Raw genomic sequence first — 20,465 nt, forward strand, 5'->3', positions numbered from 1 at the left:
GCAGATGGTTGGAAAGTAAGCTGGGTAATGTCTAAACTGGTCCTAACTAATTCCTACAGTGCTTTCACTCCAATAACTTAATAGTGCCTTTGAAAAGTTTCTTATTCACATTTTTTTTTCTTTTTTTAGTTGAAATGTGACCTAAGATAACTGAAAACTGTTTTGTTTTTTTTTAAACTTGACCTCTGAAAAGAATAATAACAGTCATTTCCCCTCTGATTACAGGTCAAAACCACACTCCAGCTTTGTTTCTTTAGTATAACGGGGTGCTCCTCATCATTGTTATGACTTTCTAAGATATTTAATTGAGAAAGTGGGTATTATGAAGGATCATATATAGGAACGAAAGTGACTTTACCAAATGCTGAAGTTAGCTTTGTTGACATGACAATAAGTTGACCTCTTCAGGGATATGAAATTGAACAGCCTAGAATATTAATAACTATTTCATTTAAAATTTTTTATTTATTTTTAATTGGAGGATAATTGCTTTACAATGTTGTGTTGGTTTCTGCCATGCATAAATATGGATCAACCATAGGTATCCATATGTTCCCTCCATCTTGAACCTCCCTCCTATCTCCCACCCCATCCCACCCATCTAGGTTGTCACAGAGCATTGGTTTGAGCTTCCTGAGTCACACAGCAAATACCCACCGGCTATCTGTTTTACACATGGTAAGGTATATGTTTCAGTGCTACTCTCTCAATTCTTTCCACCCTCTCTTTCCCCCTCTGTGTGCACAAGTCTGTTCTCTATGTCTGCATCTCTCTTGCTGCCCTACAAAGAAGTTCTTCAATAACTATCGCTTGTTTGTACATTCTCTATATCTTGTGTAATTAAATTAGACTTGCTAGATTATACATTAATAAGTTAGAAATGAAGTCCAGGATAAACTGTCCAGTGATACTGCAAAAGTCTTTCTGTATCCTTTTTTTCTTTCTATGAGACTAAATATCAACATATAGTCATTGTGTTTTTCTTAAATCTTTATGGAGAGTTCAGATATGTTATCTTAAAAATGAAATGCTAAATTCCTCGAAGTATTTTATTTTGGTGTAGTTGTTGCTGAGTATGTACATTTGTCTTCATATTTGCTCAAGAATATAGATAATGTCCTTGTTAGACTTGAGGTTGAGTTCTGCAAAGCAAAAAGGGAGACATGGTTCAATGGGTTTGTGTCCATTTTCTGTTTTTTTTTCTCACATTGTCACTAAAATATTCTCTTTGTTATCTGAATAGGACATCTGCTGACTAGCCTGACCCTCTTTACCTGATTGTGTGAAAAGTCTTGGTTAAATCTGTTAGGCCTTGGAGGCTCAGGAATCTGCTAAGTGCTTTTGAGCTTGAAAGACACACTGTCCTTGGTCTGTTTTGTCTCTCTCTTTTATAGACACCTTTGATAAATAACTGTGATATAGGTACTGGATAAGCCAAACAATGCAGTCTTCTGAACAGTAATTGACCCAAAGGACTCTTAATAAGCAATGGACTTTTTCTCATGTTCTGGAGAAGTTAAAAAATGCAATACAAAAATTAATTTTTCACCCAACATAGATACCTTAATACAGGGAGTCCTATCACTGAAGAGAAAAAAACAAACAAACAAACAAAACTAGTTTATGAGGAATCTTCTAGAATCACAATCTTGCTTTTAATTGCCTCCTTCCCCAGCTGTCTTTCTCTAGAGGAGGTTAACACTACTAGACTAGACAGCGTTCTGCCAAGATGCACTTGCATATGTTTGGGAAGCTGTTTTGAACATACCCCTTTGCCACAGAAACAATTCATCTTTAGATGTCAACTTCAGTGTTGAAATTTTATGATAATGGAAAGAAATACACATTTTTCACTTAATTTTAGAGTTCCCTTTGGAAAATGCAGCTTGTTGCTGTTGTCTCAAGTTGAAAGGGTCTATGAAGTTTTTCTCAAATACTCATGGAAAGCAAATGCAGGCCTTAATCAGACTAGAAGGAAAAAAAGCCTTCCTTTAAAAATGTAAATAATTATAGCACATCAATCTTAGTCACTTTTTTGATCTTTTCCTCAATTTATATTCACCCTGGGATTAAAGAATTAATTTCTTATTTTTCCTTCCCTTCCTTCCTTCCATCCAAAATTCTTTTGTCTTGCTTTTTTTTTTTTCAACCAACAACAACATGGTTTAACTTTTCACTAGAGCAAGAGCCTAAAATGTCAGAGTAAGAAGAGAAGAACTGCCTTTGTGACAACTGTCAATTTTTCAAGAAAGAATGTTATTTCCCAAGTCATGTTTAAAGACAGAGAATTTCACTCGAGTCTGATTCACCTTGAGAAATCTCAGAAAAATATTAGAAATCCATAACGTTATTTTTTTTCTGTAATGTAAGAATGCGTCTCAGATCCAAAGAGAATATCTCTTGGGAATATGCTCTGCCTTTGAACTATGTGAAAACCACTTAAAAAATTTGGGGGAATCCTATGTTGAATTAGGCAGCTAAGATCAGCTATTACTATGGTACTGATGGTAAGTATGGGAAGGGCATCTGGAAATGGGATTTAAAATTCCAGGTTACTTTAAACAGCAGTTTAATAACAAGAAAAATTCAGCTATTGTTTTTTCATCATCATTATGTTAGGTACTTGGGAAGGCTTTTTATTTTTATTTGCTTTTCAGAGGAACAATACTCTTATTCTAGAGATAAAGCAAGGTATTTAGTTAGGCTTTGAGTTAGTTAGGCTTTAGGCTTTAATTAGGCTTGACAATTTTCTATTTTTAAAATTTCTCACTATGGTTTTCAGGTCTAATTCTTGAACTGTCTCTTTTGGTCTTGACTTTGTTTTCAGAGAAATAGCAGAGATAAGCTTTTCATTTAATTGTAATAAAATACTGCCCTAAAGAAGAATGAAATATGATTTTTTTACTGGTTTATATAGAAAAGCATATAACTGTAATAATATTTTAACTATAGTTTGTATAGACCATACTCATCTAAACACTATGCAAATCTTTGTTACTTCAGGGCAAATAAGCTACAAAACTGTAATGTGTGGTGTAGTAAGCACACACCATAAATTTGATAATCGTACTTGTGAATTCATCATATTTTATATAGGAAATTGCCATAGCTTATGAATAGTAATGTGCAAATGACGTGAAAAAAATGTTGTCACATTCTTGAATGTTTAGTGATTTTAATGCTACTGTATTATTTCATTCTGTGCCAAGTTGCATTGATTCAAAAGTGAAGATATTAAAGTAGCAGAAATTTTACATTGGCTTTAATGTGTGGAGTTTCTATAATTCCCCACGTATCTGGAATGTTAATATAAATACTTCTTTTGTGGGGCAGCAGGAAACATGCTGCCCAGGCTACACATGTTACCCAGTGAGGCCTGCCTCTGCGGTTCAGAGAAATACAAGTGGGAGGCTGCCTTCAGTGAAAGTGAAAAAAGGCATTTGTTTAGCTGCATGGCAACACAAATATTTCACTTAGTGAGGACTGACAATGCATCTCATTATGTAAGTGGGTGCCAGCTTGTAAAAAATTTCTGTTTAATTTTCCATATTAGTTAAAGGTGCTTGTGCTTAACTCTTTGAAGCCTGGCGTCCAAGTCCCCTTCTTCCTTAACCCACAGTGTACACTTTTTGTCTACCATTGCTTTTTTTAATCCTAAAATAATAGATGAGAGAGAGCCAAGGATATCTGGCCCATTGAATGCTATTAGGAACATGTGAAGAAGCCTGCCAGATTCAAGCCAGCTTCAAGGTAGACATTTGTCACTTCTTTTCCTTTCTCTTGTTCCTGATGCACTTTTCTTAACACTGATTGTTACATTCTGCCTTGATGGTAGAAGCATTCCATGGTATTTGTTTTGAGTTACCTTGTGGTTCCAGGTTCTCAAGATCATAATTCTTGATCTTCAATTCTCCAGTCTTCTCTCACAGTGCATTTGGATTGCAGGCTATTTTGGCTTCTTGTTGTGTTACAAAGCAGAGGAAAATAAATTAATGATAACTACTACATCACTTGTTTAGAATTATTTTATGGATTTTGATTTGAAGGAGGTAGAGAAATACTTTCTACTTACATAGTATTTGAGATCAAATCTCTTTGTTCTTTGACATGATCCCTATCTTCTGGGCATCAATTTTAATAGCTTTACTGGGATGTGATGGTATAAGCGGGTGGATACATTTTTAGATGTCATTGACAGTCCCATAAAATGAAAGATTCTCGGCATTCATAAGCATAGATGGATATACAAGGACCGACTGGATGAATATCCCAGGAAATGCACATTTTTCTTTCATATTTTCATCATGCGTTTTAAAGCTCTGACATCAGGAGTTTCAGTTTGTTTGGATAACATTTCAAAATGATTTACCCATTGAGTGAAAGCTTGTTACAGAATAAACTTAAGAGAAATAATTTATAATGGGCAAAGTACTTAAAAATTATAAAACCAAGAGAGTTTAAAATGGAGATCACTTTGAATTAAAAAATTGGAAGCATTCAAATTGTGGGCAACTTCTTTGTACTAGTATCTGCATAAGTTTAGGGCATTGTACTTTGTGAGTATACTAATATCTATCTTATCAAAGTGGTTGGGGCATTTAGCTTTTTAAAAATAAGAATATATTCAAGTATGAGAATTAGAAGTGTATTCTAAAATAGAATTTTTTTCCCTCCAAATTAAGTTGTTGGAAATTTGTAGTAAAGTATTTTTCTCTTCCTGCTTCCCTCTACTGTATTCTGGTTCTTATCCTATTCCATCTTTCTTTATTTTTAGTGTAGACTTTAGTCCTCTTGGAGAAGAGAATCCTTTTAAATCCTCCAAACTGTGGCATCATCTGTTAGGCAGAAGCCTGAACTGGCTGGGGACTGTAAATGTCTGCCAAGGATCTTCCTGACCTCTTTACCACTTACTAACCATGGCACCCCACTCCAGTACTCTTGCCTGGGAAATCCCATGGATGGAGGAGCCTGGTGGGCTGTGGTCCATGGGGTCGCTAGGAGTCGGACACGACTGGGTGACTTCACTTTTACTTTTCACTTTCACTCATTGGAGAAGGAAATGGCAACCCACTCTATGTTCTTGCCTGGAGAATCCCGGGGACAGGGGAGCCTGGTGGGCTGCCGTCTGTGGGGTCATGTAGAGTCAGACACGACTGAAGCGACTTAGCAGCAGCAGCAGCAACCCCATAGTAGTTGTGTATTTTTGCTGAATTAAGTTACATTCTAGCCTGGTGTGTGGTCTTTCAGATAGGAAATGCTATATGCCACTGGTTGATGGGATGGGCCAGGAGTGTGGATGGGCTCATAGGCATTGCAGTTACGATCTGGATGGTATCCAAAGTAAATATTTTGCCATTAGCTTTCTCATCAATTTGATAATTGTTGTTGGCTTCAAGGGGCCAATCTGTAGATTTTTTTTGAAAGCGTATTTGAATTTTTCAGTTCTACATCTTATTGTGTAGTTCCTTCTCATCAAAAGCAGCTCACTTCCTCTCTTCAAGCAGAACAATACTTCAGTTTTCCCAGCAAGTCTTGCTTCTTTAAAGTAGGTGAATTGGTCCAATATCAAGAGCACAAATATGGGTCATCAGATTCACATAAGCAGTTCTGACCCTTCATTTGGTGGTTCAGGGAGGTAGAAGACCTTGTTTTTATAACGTATTTGTCTCTGTGTCTGCTACTCTACCCATCCATTACTAGCTCAGATTTAGAGTATTTGGTTAGTGGCTCCATGGGACCCCACTGCTCTGCCACAAATTCTATAGCCCCTTTAGCCTTCTGGTTTCTTGTCACTTACAGTACTTGGCAGATAAATAGTAAGCATCCAGTAAATATTTGAGGGATGAGTAATTGAGTAGATCAGTGAGAAAGTAGAGATTTTGATGTGAGAAGAGGGTGTAAATTTCTTGAAACATGTAGTTGGGAATGATTTAGTGTTGTGGACACTTGAAGCTCAAATTCTGGGTTTAACTGGTAACATGTTGAAATGAGGAGGCCCTATTTTAAAAGGTTTTGGACATGGTTTTACTTCTCTAGCTGATACAAGTTAGCCATCAGTTGTTTCCAAGGATTGTCATGTGACATCCTGGTTTCCAAATTTGATATTTTGGAAGGCCCTGAGATCTTTTAAAATGTCATACTTGGAAAACTGACTAGGTTTCTGAATAAATAATTTTATAGTACTAGAGAAATTAGAAGGTATCTTGGAAAAATCCTGTAACTATATGAAGTTTTCTACTTCCTTTGCTAAGGAATAATGCTAGAAGCATGAGGCTGACCATAAGGAAAAGTTGACATGTCGGTCTACAGGAAGCTTGGTAGGAGGTTCTCTTTTTCTGGGCATGCATTTTCTTTCTATTAAGTCTTATTATGAATTCCATATTCTGCGCTTGTTTCTAAATGTGAAGATGGGTTTTTCAAACTGGCTACATTATACGTGACAGTGTCTCCAGCTCTCCTTTAACCAACTGTCCTGCTAACAACTTATGGAGAAAACCTTGTGATCATGTTCACTGCAAGGAGAGGTAGGCTAGTGGAATGAGTATGTGTTCTTTAAATAGCAACATATTGGGAAAAAAATCTCTTGGGAAGTCACATGTGCTGAATTTAATGCTTTGTTTAAAATCAAGGTACTATCCCCAAACTCCATTAGCCTTCCTCAAGGCTTTACTCTTTTAACCCAGCGTCAGGAGACATTATTTTTTCCTAGGTTCTTTTTACTGTTATTTTGCCCAATGCCATACCATTTATAGGAGAAGGCAATGGCACCCCACTCCAGTACTCTTGCCTGGAAAATCCCATGGATGTAGGAGCCTGGAAGGGTGCAGTCTATGGGGTCGCTGAGGGTCGGACACGACTGAGCGACTTCACTTTCACTTTTCACTTTCCTGCATTGGAGAAGGAAATGGCAACCCACTCCAGTGTTCTTGCCTGGAGAATCCCAGGGACGGGGGAGCCTGATGGGCTGCCGTCCATGGGGTCGCACAGAGTTGGACACAACTGAAGTGACTTAGCAGCTTAGCAGCATACCATTTATACTGACATAATCTTGAGGTTTGCTGATGTCCTTTATGATCGATAGCTTATTCTGCCTGTGTTATTTTTGTGTTAAATACAAAAAAGGAATGATATATTTGCATAAATGGTATATATTTTATTTGCTGGCCACAAAGTAACAAAGGCCTAATTTTTTTTATGGTGAAGAGATAAAGATTTTACCTGAACAGTTAGGAAGTTAATGTATAAGTCCAGCCTCTCAAACATTAAAATGTACTTTCTATTAGGTATGGGAGGCTCACTTCATATATTATTTCTCATCTGCTGAAATGTAAGTAATAAAAAATTGAGCATGCATCTTGGATATCTTTGGCATATAATGCCTGACACAGATAGTATATAAAGAGTCTCATTCTTTTTACATTGTGAACATGACGACTGCCAAAGTATTCTAGCATGCATTATTTATAACTTTCAAAAGCTTTTAATTTTAGTAATGCTATGTATTAAAAAGGTGTAGGATATTAAAAATAGCTTGTATTAATAGGATATATTCATCTAAATTTTTTTGGATGCCTTTGAACTAATTGGTATAGAAGCAGTGTGTATTTTTCTGGTATATTTCATATCCTTCCTCTGTGTAAAACGCTTCTAACGAACATATTTACTTGTAGGATTTCTTTCCATGTTTTAAGGCCCATTCCTATAGTCTTCTCTGATTTCACTTCATTTGTGCTCCCAGTATTTTGCATTTCTCTTTTTGTACTTTTTTATAATTTGTCTTTTTTAGTAATTTCTGTGGATACTCCTTAGTTTCTAATCAAAAGTGGTTTTTGGAGGGCAGTGATATCAAGTCAAATTCATCTTAAATAACTTACATGACTACATAGTACCTACTATTCAATAAGCACTCATTATATACTTATTGAGTTAATTAAAAATTGCAAAAATCCACACTCTCAATCCTTTTAATAAATTACCTAATATGTGTTGCTTTTCTTAAATTTAGCTTCTCTTATATATGTTGATTGCTTTTACTGCTTCTATGCTATCCTGGGAGTTACAGAAGAAGTAATTTCTTGAATTAGCAAACGAGTTGAATAAAACATTAAAAAATGTGAAGTTATTTATTGTGGGGGGGCCCTGAGAAAAAATTGGTGCATGTAATGTTGGGGCAGGAAAAGAACTGACATGTCACCCTCACCATTACTGCTCATATTTCTTCTATTCACCTTTGGAGTGGGGACTGTGCTTGGTTATTCTTTTTTTGTATCATCTCCAGCACAATAATTTGCTCACAGTCAGTGATCTGAACATATGCATAAAATGAATATTGCCTTTGATGCTTCAGCTACTCTTTGCCCTTTCATTCTCTCCCGACTTTATGTGCATTTATACTTAACTTCCATTTTCTCATGTAAAAATCCTTCTTTCACAAAAGTATTTGATGATAACATTCAAGATACAAATGAACAATAAGAGTTTCAGTTCAGTTGCTCAGTTGTGTCCGACTCTTGGCGACCCCATGAATCACAGCACACCAGGCCTCCATGTCCATCACCAATTCCCAGATTTTACCCAAACTCATGTCCATCGAGTCGGTGATGCCATCCAGCTATCTTATCCTGTCATCCCCTTCTCCTCCTGCCCCCAATCCCTTCCAGCATCAGGATCTTTTCCAATGAGTCAACTCTTCCCATGAGGTGGCCAAAGTATTGGAGTTTCAGCTTCAGCATCATTCCTTCCAAAGAACACCCAGGGCTGATCTCCTATAGGATGGACTGGTTGGATCTCCTTGCAGTCCAAGGGACTCTCAAGAGTCTTCTCCAACACCACAGTTCAAAAGCATCAATTCTTTGGCACCCAGCTTTCTTCAGTGTCCAACTCTCACATCCATATAGGGCCACAGGAAAAACCATAACCTTGACTAGACAGACCTTATTTGGCAAAGTAATGTCTCTGCTTTTGAATATGCTATCTAGGTTGGATATAACTTTCCTTCCAAGGAGTAAACGTCTTTTAATTTCATAGGAGCAATCACCATCTGTAGTGATTTTGGAGCCCAAAAAATAAAGTCTGACAGTGTTTCCACTGTTTCCCCTTCTATTTGACATGAAGTAATGGGACCAGATTCCATGATCTTTGTTTTCTGAATGTTGAGCTTTAAGCCAACTTTCTCACTCTCCTCTTTTACTTTCAGCAAGAGGCTTTTTAGTTCCTCTTCACTTTCTGCCATAAGGGTGGTGTCACCTGCACATCTGAGGTTATTGATATTTCTCCCAGCAATCTTGATTCCAGCTTGTGCTTCTTCCAGCCCAGCGTTTCTCATTATGTACTCTGCATTTAAGTTAAATAAGCAGGGTGACAATATACAGCCTTGACGCACTCTTTTTCCTATTTGGAACCAATCTGTTGTTCCCTGTCCAGTTCTAACTATTGCTTCCTAACCTGCATACAGATTTCTCAAGAGGCCGGTCAGGTGGTCTGGTATTCCCATCTCTTTAAGAATTTTCCACAGTTTATTGTGATCCACACAGTCAAAGGTTTTGGCATAGTCAATAAAGAAGAAGTAGATGTTTTTTTTCTGGAACTCTCTTGCTTTTTCGATGATCCATTGGATGTTGGCAATTTGATCTCTGGTTCCTCTGCCTTTTCTAAAACCAGATTGACCATCTGGAAGTTCACGGTTCACATATTGCTGAAGCCTGGCTTGGAGAATTTTGAGCATTACTTAACTAGCATGTGAGATGAGTGCAATTGTGCTGTAGTTTGAGCATTCTTTGGCGTTGCCTTTCTTTGGCATTAGAATGAAAACTGACCTTTTCCAGTCCTGTGGCCACTGCTGAGTTTTCCAAATTTGCTGGCATATTGAGTGCAACACTTTCACAACATCATCTTTCAGGATTGAAATAGCTCCACTGGAATTCCATCACCTCCACTAGCTTTGTTAGTAGTGATGCTTTCTAAGGTCCACTTGACTTCACATTCCAGGATGTCTGGCTCTAAGTGAGTGATCACACCATTGTGATATCTTGGTCATGAAGATCTTTTTTGTACAGTTCTGTGTGTTCTTGCCACCTCTTCTTAATATCTTCTGCTTCTGTTAGGTCCATACCATTTCTGTCCTTTATCGAGCCCATCTTTGCATGAAATGTTCCCTTGGTATCTCTAATTTTCTTGAAGAGATCTCTAGTCTTTCCCATTCTATTGTGTTCCTCTATTTCTTTGCATTGATCGCTGAGGAAGGCTTTCTTATCTCTCTTTGCTATTCTTTGGAACTCTGCATTCAGATGCTTATATCTTTCCTTTTCTCCTTTGCTTTTCACTTCTCTTCTTTTCACAGCTATTTGTAAGGCCTCTTCAGACAGCCATTTTGCTTTCTTTGCATTTCTTTTCCAGGGGGATGGTCTTGATCCCTGTCTCCTGTACAATGTCACGAACCTCTGTCCATAGTTCATAGGCACTCTATCTATCATCAGATCTAGTCCCTTAAATCCCTCACTTCCACTGTATAATCATAAGGGATTTGATTTAGGTCATACCTGAATGGTCTAGTGGTTTTCCCTACTTTCTTCAATTTCAGTCTGAATTTGGCAATAAGGAGTTCATGATCTGAGCCACAGTCAGCTCCCGGTCTTGTTTTTGCTGACTGTATAGAGCTTTTCCATCTTTGGCCACAAAGAATATAATCAGTGTGATTTCAGTGTTGACCATCTGGTGATGTCCATGTGTAGAGTCTTTCTTGTGTTGTTGGAAGAGGGTGTTTGCTATGACCAGTGCGTTCTCTTGGCAAAACTCTATTAGCCTTTGCCCTGCTTCATTCCATCCTCCAAGGCCAAGTTTCCCTGTTACTCCAGGTGTTTCTTGACTTCCTACTTTTGCATTCCATTTCCCTATAATGAAAAGGACATCTTTTTTGGGTGTTAGTTCTAAAAGGTCTTGTAGATCTTCGTAGAACCTTTCAACTTCAGTTTTTCAGCATTACTGGTTGGGGCATAGACTTGGATTATTGTGATATTGAATGGTTTGTCTTGGAAATAAACAGAGATCATTCTGTTGTTTTTGAGATTGCATCCAAGTACTGCATTTTGGACTCTTTTGTTGACCATGATGGCTACTCCATTTCTTCTAAGGGATTCCTGCCCCCAGTAGTAGATATAATGGTCATCTGAGTTAAATTCACCCATTCCAGTCCATTTTAGTTCGCTGAATCCTCGATTGTTGACGTTCACTCTTGCCATCTCCTGTTTGAGCACTTTCAATTTGCCTTGATTCATGGACCTAACATTCCAGGTCCCTATGCATATTGCTCTTTATGTTTAATATATTATTCTTTTGTGGCATATGCATTTAAAAATGTAGACATATTTTCAAATAAAAATTAAGATGAATGAGTTAAGTTATATGGGAGCTACATTCAAAATAAAGTTGTTGGTTTGCTTGACCTCATAAAGAAATATGTTTATACCTGGGCTCCAAAGCAGTGTTTGTAGTTCTCAGGGACCCATGAATGAAATTTCTAGAAACAGTAGCTGAAGATAGGCCTCTATAAATCTTTGCAAGTATTCTAAGAATTTAAACCTAACAATGCTAAGGATTGAAAGAGTACTTTGGGATAGCTCCCTCTGAAGTAAGGGAATGGAACTAAAATTATCAAAAGAAAAATTTTTTGTTCTCATTTGTCTTAAGAATGGCTAGTGTCATAATTTTTGTTCATCTTTGGGACTGCTAAAAGCAACTCAAAGAAATCTTTGCAACTACTATTGCCTGAAGAGCTTGCAGTTGTTTTTTCCCCCTCTGAAGTTACCTCATTGTAATAATTATTGGAAAAAGAAACTCATAACTAACAGATTATTTACTATATTCCCTGTCTAGCATTTTCCCTGGAAAAAGCACACTTATTTTCTTTTGGGGAACAACTTTCTTTCATTTTTAGTAAATGTGATTGAGGTAATGCTATTTACCTTCCCAAGTCATGGGGAGTGGGCATTTCATATTCATGGCCACACGATTTGTTCAGAAATAAGCATGTCATCCAAGCCACGCCAATGGGACTTAATCTGGGATCTTTTCTGGTATTACTGGGAAAAGACCATAGTCATTTTACTGTGATTGTTAACCTGGAATTTCTGCTAGCCATGTTTTCCCTTGAAGCAGGAGAACCTGCCTGAGAGAAGAGGAGAGACCAACTCCTAATTACATCACTTTAGCACAGGATCCACTGTGTCAGAAGCCAAGACTTTCAGTTATGTTGATTCAATAGATTATTTTTTGATATAACTACTTTGAGTTGGGTTTTTTTTTGTTTTTTTTTTTTGTTGTTGTTTTTCTTTCTTTCTTTCTTTCTTTATTTATTTTTTATTCTTCCAATTTTATTTTATTTTTAAACTTTACATAATTGTATTAGTTTTGCCAAATATCAAAATGAATCCGCCACAGGTATACATGTGTTCCCCATCCCGAAGTTGGGTTTTTATCACTTAAAACTACAAGTGTTCTAACACGCAATCAGAATTGCACAACTGACGCACGACTCATAAGGTGGATGTATACATGTGATTTGGTGAAATATTTTTATACCAATTGACTCATCTCAATGTGTAATTTATTTATTCCATGAGTGTGAATGAGTATGGGGGATATGATGAAAGTCATTACAGTTTAAATAAGAATAGTTTCTACTATAGTAATTTTAGTATAGCCAAAAAAGAAAGTGCAAGTGAAGTGATATAGCTTGATAAGTTTCAGATTTTAAGTTTATTTTGTTTTGAAAATAGATCAAGTTTATGAATTTTTTTATAGGTTAAAAAAGCAATTTTCCTTTTTTCTAAATAAAAGTAGTTGAAATTTTTATTAACTTATCTATTGCAGTTAGATTCACAACTTGGGCAGGAAATGGAGAAAGTACTTTATTTACCTATGCTCTGAAGAAATATCCTCTGTTTGGTACATTTTCATATGTTAATCTTATTCATTAATATATAATTCTACTTAAGATAAACTTTAATGGATTCACTTCAAGTTAGAGATCTTCTCACCAGTTTGGAAATTACAAAACAGAAATGGATATCACAGTACAAGTTTTACTGTTTTCGTAGAAAAAAATAATCTAAATTTGAAAGAAACTTTACTCTCCAAATACAGTTATACAAATTCTACTTGACTTTGGTAAATTGCATTTAAATGGGTAGTGTTTTAAATTTATATTTAATACATAACCTTTTAGGAGGTTTCCATTTTATTTGTCTTTCACATTGTTTGAAATATCTATGTAAAGAGTAGGTTGATATTTGACCATCTCTCTTAAAAACATGCTGGACCATTTTATAGTATGACATTGTTGCTTAGCAAAATTTAAAAAGAAACATTAAAATAAGATTCTTTGTCTTCTTTCTTTCCTTCCTGCCATTTAAGGATTCATAATTGCAATCAATTTGGTCTTTTTACTTGGCAGACCTTAAGTGCCAAGGTCAGAGTTGGCACTGATTTCTCTCTAATTCTTATATATTGCACATGTGTTCCTCAGATTAAAAGGCCTCAGCTCTTAGTCTCTTGGGTATTGATATTCTCATTAGGAAATTATCATGTTCAGAAGTTAAGGTGCTAACTAGTTCACAAGAGTAAGGTCTTCATTAGAACTATTTTGAGAACAAGTCAATGTTGTGAAGTCTTAACCTTTAAGAGTTCTTGCAGACAATAGCACATTTGGTATGGCAGGCACACTTGGTTGCATGAGTGGATTTCTGAGGTAGTGGATTTTGAAGTTTTATTACCTATCATTCTGAAGGATTTCTCTTTTCCTCTAATGACCTCCATCTTTGCAGCCCACATTAAATAAAATTTAAAATGAATAAAATTTCTGGGAAAAGCCTGTTTCTAGTATCCATTCCTTTCTTCTTACTATAACCTTTCTATGTGGTGATCTCGCTCTCTTTTGTCACTCACTGTCTATTTATTTCCCCTACCCAAACCTACTCACAGGATAGTATACTGTAGTGGTCACATGTGAGTGAGTGAGCAAAGTCGCTCAGTCGTGTCCAACTCTTTGCAACCCCATGGATGGTAGCCTACCAGGCTCTGTGATCCATGAGATTTTCCAGGTAAGAATACTGGAGTGGGCTGCCATTTCCTTCTCCAGGGGATCTTCCCAACCCAGGGTTCAAACCTGGGTCTCCTGCATTGTAGACAGACGCTTTACTGTCTGAGCCACTAGTGAAGCCCAATACACTTTCATTGTTGTTATTATTTGGTTAAATTTAAAAATCACATTTATATTAAAACAATAGAAAAAAGTACGGTTTCACATTGTTGTTCAGTCGCTCAATAGAATTTTTCTTCTTTAATCTGTGAACATGTATTCTTGGCAGATTTTCTGCACCATCTAGGATTATTAGGATTAAAACATATTTATTCTTGAAGGATTTTCATTTATACTATAAGATTAGTTATTATTTAATAGATTTTTGCATTTGTGTTCATAAATGAGATATTTTTAATTTTCCCTTTTTATAATGTCTTCATTTTGGAATCAAGGATATCCTGACTTTATAAAATGAGTTGGAAGTCATATACATCTTAGTGTGAAAAGAACTCATAGTATTACCTCTACTAGAGACATTTAAGTTTAAACTCTAAGTAGGAGGAAAAATATTTTATCCTTAAAATATTTTGAAACATCAACCTAAGATAGCTGCTTTTTGGTGGAGAGGGTTGTGAATTTGTGGGGGAATTTGGGGATAGAGAAAACGTTGATGAAGCATGGAAGTTGCCTGTATAGTCTGTGTCATAGCAGTGCATTTACTTTGGTGTTTATCTCTGAATATTTTTGGCAGACCTGTGGGGTGATCAATGGGATAAAAGGAGAGCAGGTTGATGACATTGATTAGGGAATATATTATCAGAGAATGCTTACCTGAACATTGAAAAAGTCTCCCAAACCAAAGGTGGAACTGAACATGACTGAGATTTAAATACATTCCACTTAGTCTATTTATGTCCTTCAGTTCAGTTCAGTTCAGTCGCTCAGTCATGTCCGACTCTGCGACCCCATGAATTGCAGCACGCCAGGCCTCCCTGTCCATCACCAACTCCCGGAGTTCACTCAAACTCACGTCCATCAAGTCGGTGATGCCATCCAGCCATCTCATCCTCTGTCGTCCCCTTCTCCTCTTGCCCCCAATCCTTCCCAGCATCAGAGTCTTTTCCAAGGAGTCAACTCTTCGCATGAGGTGGCCAAAGTACTGGAGTTTCAGCTTTAGCATCATTCCTTCCAAAGAAATCCCAGGGCTGATTCTTAGCAAAGTGATAGAGCTTCTCTTTCAGGCCCCACAATTACCCCATTGGTTGCATTAAGCTGTTTATGACATCTTTCTTCCTTCAAGTTTCTCCTTGGAGTTAATTTTAGTCAGATTTTTATCTCTGTAAAAAAGTCTGAAAAGTTAGGTGTGGCTCCACATATAATTCGATCTAGGTTTCATCTCATTTTATCCTATGAAAACAATTCAACACAAATGTTAAAAATTCCCAAGTTTGGGCTTTCTGAATATCTGGTATGACTACTGATGCAGTTTCTTACAAAAGAGGTGCTTACTTTCTTCTGTCCTTATCTATTCTTCTAAATGTATCACAATTTAATTAAACAGAGAGCTTTTGAGCACTTACTGTATACCAGGTACTAGATATTCAAAGATTATGTTCTTAAGGAGTTCAAGCTTTTCTTTTTCATCCTTGTTTTCTAGGGCTCTTTCCTTTTCTGATATTGAGTTGCTTTTGATTTTTTCTTTTTGCCTTTCTGTCAAAACAAAGAGACTTTAAAAGGAACTTTTGAGTTAAACTCAAGCTGCTTCTATTGAGAAGAATTAGTACAGCTCTCTGAACTTGGGCCTATTGTTTATTTAGAACCCAGTGTTAATGAGGGCACAATGCTTGTCTTGATTCTTATATGGACCCTATTAGCTTTGCTCTGTTCCATGGCCTTGGATCACTGCTATAATGATTAATACTTGCTGAAGACCAGGTGAGAAGATTTGGTTGATCAAAACATTAGAAAACCAGTGCAAACTGCATTCTTGCCAGGTATCATCCTTGTTTATAAAGACAAATGATAATTGAGGGCATCACTTTTAAACAAAATTATTACTGAAATGAGTTGTACAGGAATGTGGAAAAACAAAAGGGGATTAAAAGGCATTTTATTATGCTATTTTTTTTTCCTGTTCTTCATTAATTGTGTAATTCTTAGGCTAGTTTTCTCCATGTCATTTAGTTTCCTTTTTAATATCTTTGGATCCAAGATCGAGCTCTGCGGGCCTTTCTTTTCTTGTTCTTTGGGTGTTAACGCCAGCATCGGCAGCACTCATTGTCAGTGCTGGCTCGAATGAAGGAATGGCTGAAGGCTCCTTTTGGAGACCCATTTCACTGGTTATTTTAATTGCTCACAGGGATAATTGTTGAGTGATACTATATAGGATAGTATCTCCTTTGCCACAGGGGTTAGGAATTCTGCCCAGTAATCACTCCTTCTCCTAATGGACAAGTGTTTCTGCGTGGAAAGACTGGTAACTGGGTCTAGGTATCTCCCTAGAACTATGTGTAAGGCCCCTGCCATATTAACTATGGGAAATTTATGTAGCCACCACGAATACTTCATTGATTTTTTGCTTCATACGGCCAGAAATAGAGAATTTGTAGAATTTAAAATTAGTTTCTTAATCATATCCAGGACATACTCTGTCATATAGCCCTGTGAGAGCAAAGATTTTCTTTGCTTTCCTTTTTCACAGTCAGAGAAATTAGAAAAATAATAGGGATATGAGTGCTAAAGGGTCTGGCTTCAGGACATTTTTTTTTTTTAAAGCACTGCTATTGTGGCTATGTCTGCTGTGCTGAAGGACTCTGATATACTGTATGCTGATATTCTGTGAAGTGGAACATTTATGCTTTCTGACAGGTAGTGAAGAAAATTCTGGGTCCAGCATCCACTAGATATTTCCTCAGACTTAGCTGCTTCTCTGGATGGAAGTGAGGCTTCTGAGACAGAGGTTTGTAGTTTTGAAACTTTTTATCAAAGAATAACTGAGTCATCACAAGTTGGTAAGCAAAAATAAATGGTGAAGGTCATATTTTATAATTAACTTTTTAATTTTTAAGTTGACAATCAATGGGTATAAGTGAGGTGAGGTTGTTAATTGTTTTAAAATGTTTATGTCACTTATTGAAATAAAAATATCAGTTTTGAGTAGCCATCTAGACTAAATTAGTTAAAAAGGAACAAAGCAGGAACTTCTACTTAAGAATTTTGGGAATCATCAAAATGACCTGGACTTCTTTGCTAAGATAGATTGTCTTAAAGGCCCCAATTCTTCTTAATCCTTCTTTGTATCTGTGACCTTTGCCATGAGACTCTAGAGTGCCCTTTCTAATCTGGATAGGGCATTCTGTCTCACCTCTTGCTTCTGGGATCCATCACTTAACTTGCTTTGGCCGATGTCATGTTAGTAAATGTGATGCAAGTAGAGGTTTGCAAAAAGCACTTGTGCATTTCTATTTACACTCTTGTCCTTGTCTGTCCACAAGAAAGGAGAAAGCCTGGGCCAATATGCTGAAGGATGAGATATATAGAGTGGAGTCACAATACTCTAGTTGTCCTATCAAAGGCCATTCTAGGCCAGCCAAAAGCCAGCCAACTGTAAGACATGTTGGTGAGCTCAGTTAAAGCCAGAAGAAATATCCAGCTAGTCCTCAAACACATGAACTAAACAATGCTTTTATCAAGCCTCTGAGTTTCGGGGTGGTTTGAACCTGCAACATTCGTGTGGCTATAGAGAAGTGAAACAACCTCAGGTGGTTTTAGAGACTCAACTGACCAAATGTCACAGATGATCCTGAGATTCTTCTTCTTGTTGCTCTAAAAACAATATATGTTTCATGTTGATTTCAAGAAATTAGTAGATCCAGCCACTCAGTGATACTTGGGTAAGATTTGATTTAAGGTGGAATATGTTTTCTTGGCAGGTTGATTTTTGGAACTCTGGAAATAACCCCTCCTCCAAGAATATTTTGTTGTTTAGTTGCTAAGTCATGTCTGACTCTTTGTGACCCCATGAACTGTCACCTGCCAGTCTCCTCTGTCCATGGCATTTCCCAGACAAGAATACTGGAATGGATTGCCATTTCCTTCTCCAGGGGATCATTCCAACCCAGTAATAGAATCTGTGTCTCCTGCTTGGCAGGTGGATTTTTTTTTTTTTTTTTTAACCACTGAGCCACCTGGGAAGCCCCACCTAATGTATATATTCAGCTAATTTTTGTTAGACTTACAGAGGCACAGAATCATTCAGTCCATAAAGAAAGACCAGGCAGAAAATGAACGTAGTACAAGTAATTGAGTTAAGTTCATATGATAAGAAACACAAATGCCAATATATCCTTTTTCCAGAGCAAATTTTGACTACAGAGAAGGGTGGTGGTGGGTGGAGTAAGTAAAACAGGGGAAGTGTGAGGCTAGGAAAAGGAAAACTGGATTTACTTTGGATCATTTAGAGACAGTGTAGTATCAAAGTAAATGTAATTGAAGACTGAGCTTTAAAACCTTAACTCCCATTGTTATACTCTGTAAGTGCAATATATTAGAGTAGGGGAAAGATCTGAGGAAAAGAGCAAAGAGATAGTGTTGTTAGGGGCATGGTAGTTTAATTTTTTGTGCTTTGAAATCAAAAGACTATTGTCTTTTCTATTTTCAGACTCTTTATATAGTATTGCTATTTCATTCACTTTCTTTTGTGGTAGAAATAAGTCTGCTTTTTAGTGAATATATAAAAAGTAGCTGACTGAGAATCAGAGGCGCCTGGACCAAGGCAGGGTATTACTGAACACATCTTAACAGTTATGGCCCTGCATTCATCTGGACCTGTACTCAGAGAAGGGGTGCTGCTGCATGGGGGATCTGTACTTGGTTAATTCATCATATTACTTGGAAAGGTCCTTATTATTTTGCACAGCAGTGTGGTCACCTGGCGGTAGGTCATTAGCATTTTAGTCTTCTTTTCTGCACAACAATGTACAACATGCTAATTAGAGGATTCTGAAAGCTAAGTAACCTGTTTTAAAATCAGACATTTTAATTTGCAGCTTTAATGGCTGTTTTTATAATAACTGGCTTTATTGGGGGTAAAAGCACTTCTCCTGTTCCACTAGCAAGGCAGAGTATAACAGAAGCTGACAAAATTAAAAACCTCATAATGCGACCTTTGCCTGGGATAAAAGGCTGTTTCATAACAATTTCCTTTTGTTCTTTGTTTAAGCCATTACTCTAAAAGGAGCCTCCGATTAATCTAAGTAAATGCATCATTACAGTACTAATCCATGTCCTTCTGTCAGTGTCTGTTTTAATTAAATAAGAAATGCTAGCAGAAAGATATCACGCACAAAGCTGTGATTGGAGAAAGCAGCACTGGTTGATCAGGGAAAGATTAAAAAGGGCTTTACTGTTTTGTCCATTTGCATAGCTCCAGATGCCACAGTGTTTCAGGTTGAAAGAAAACTTACAAAAGAGTTTAACACATTTCACTCTTATAGATTTAAAATAATGGGATTTACCAATGAAATTCTAATCATCCAATTTATCACATGTTAGACATTCCAAAGCAAGGAGCAGAACAGCTTGGGGTGTGTCTTTTAAACCTTTTATGAAGTGTTGTATTGTATCTGTGAAAACATACCTGCCCAATTTGCATGTGTTTCTTCTTATTTTGGGTGACATTGATGGTAAAACCTGATTGTGGATATATAGAATGTGATTTTCCCCCTCTTTTTATAGTATCTTGCAACTTCTAACCTATGCTTTTTTTTTTTAATGGTTTTCTGTTGATAATATGTTAGGAATTTGGGTACTTAATTGGCTGTTAACAATGAAAAGTAAGTTTAATAAACTCTTACAAAATGCATGTATCTAGTTATTATTGCTACACTGAAATGCAGAAACTCTCCTTAGCAGTAGAGTTGCAGAATTCCTGTGGTGAGGGCTTTCTTCATATACGGTCCATTATTTGATGTAATGAAAAGAGAAAGTGTGCAACAGTGAGATTGTTAATTAATTTAGCCTAACAAGATGAAGATAAATGAAGCAAAGAACAGATTGAATGAAGAAAGAGATCTTATTTACAATCTAATACATTTTTATATAAATGCAGATCTCACCTGTTAAAAAAACAAACAGACCCCATCTCAAATCCCTACTCACAAAAAAGTATACTCCCTCCCACCACAATTCAACCCTAAAATCCTGACCTGACTTTATAGAAAACATGTACCGTGACTCCCATTTCGAAGACACTTTTACAGTGTGTAAACAGCGCTTTTCAACTGCTATGAATTTTACACTAGTTAACCTTTAACTTCAGTATTTTTTTTTCCTTGCTGTAGAACTGGGATGACCATAAGAATAATTATCCAGAAACCTTCGTATTTCT

General features: G+C 36.7%; 1 protein-coding gene across 14 annotated transcripts in view; it reads left to right on the forward strand.

Annotated features, from left to right (window-relative positions):
* Positions 1 to 20,465, forward strand: part of SOX6 (SRY-box transcription factor 6) — an 833,346-nt gene that overhangs the window by 328,606 nt on the left and 484,275 nt on the right. The window contains exons 1-2 of one of the 14 annotated variants that reach the window (XM_059874850.1): positions 14,595 to 16,071; positions 16,946 to 17,036. The exons of 12 other annotated variants lie outside the window; for them this stretch is intronic. In XM_059874850.1, the coding sequence (XP_059730833.1) occupies positions 17,011 to 17,036 (26 nt within the window). In that variant the 5' untranslated portion in view covers positions 14,595 to 16,071; positions 16,946 to 17,010. Of the gene's footprint in view, positions 1 to 14,594; positions 16,072 to 16,927; positions 17,037 to 20,465 lie in introns of those variants that run through there. One more of the 14 variants, XM_059874851.1, reaches the window with a different exon arrangement.

This window comes from Bos taurus, chromosome 15 (assembly GCF_002263795.3).
Source record: "Bos taurus isolate L1 Dominette 01449 registration number 42190680 breed Hereford chromosome 15, ARS-UCD2.0, whole genome shotgun sequence".
NCBI classification, from domain to species: domain Eukaryota; kingdom Metazoa; phylum Chordata; class Mammalia; order Artiodactyla; family Bovidae; genus Bos; species Bos taurus.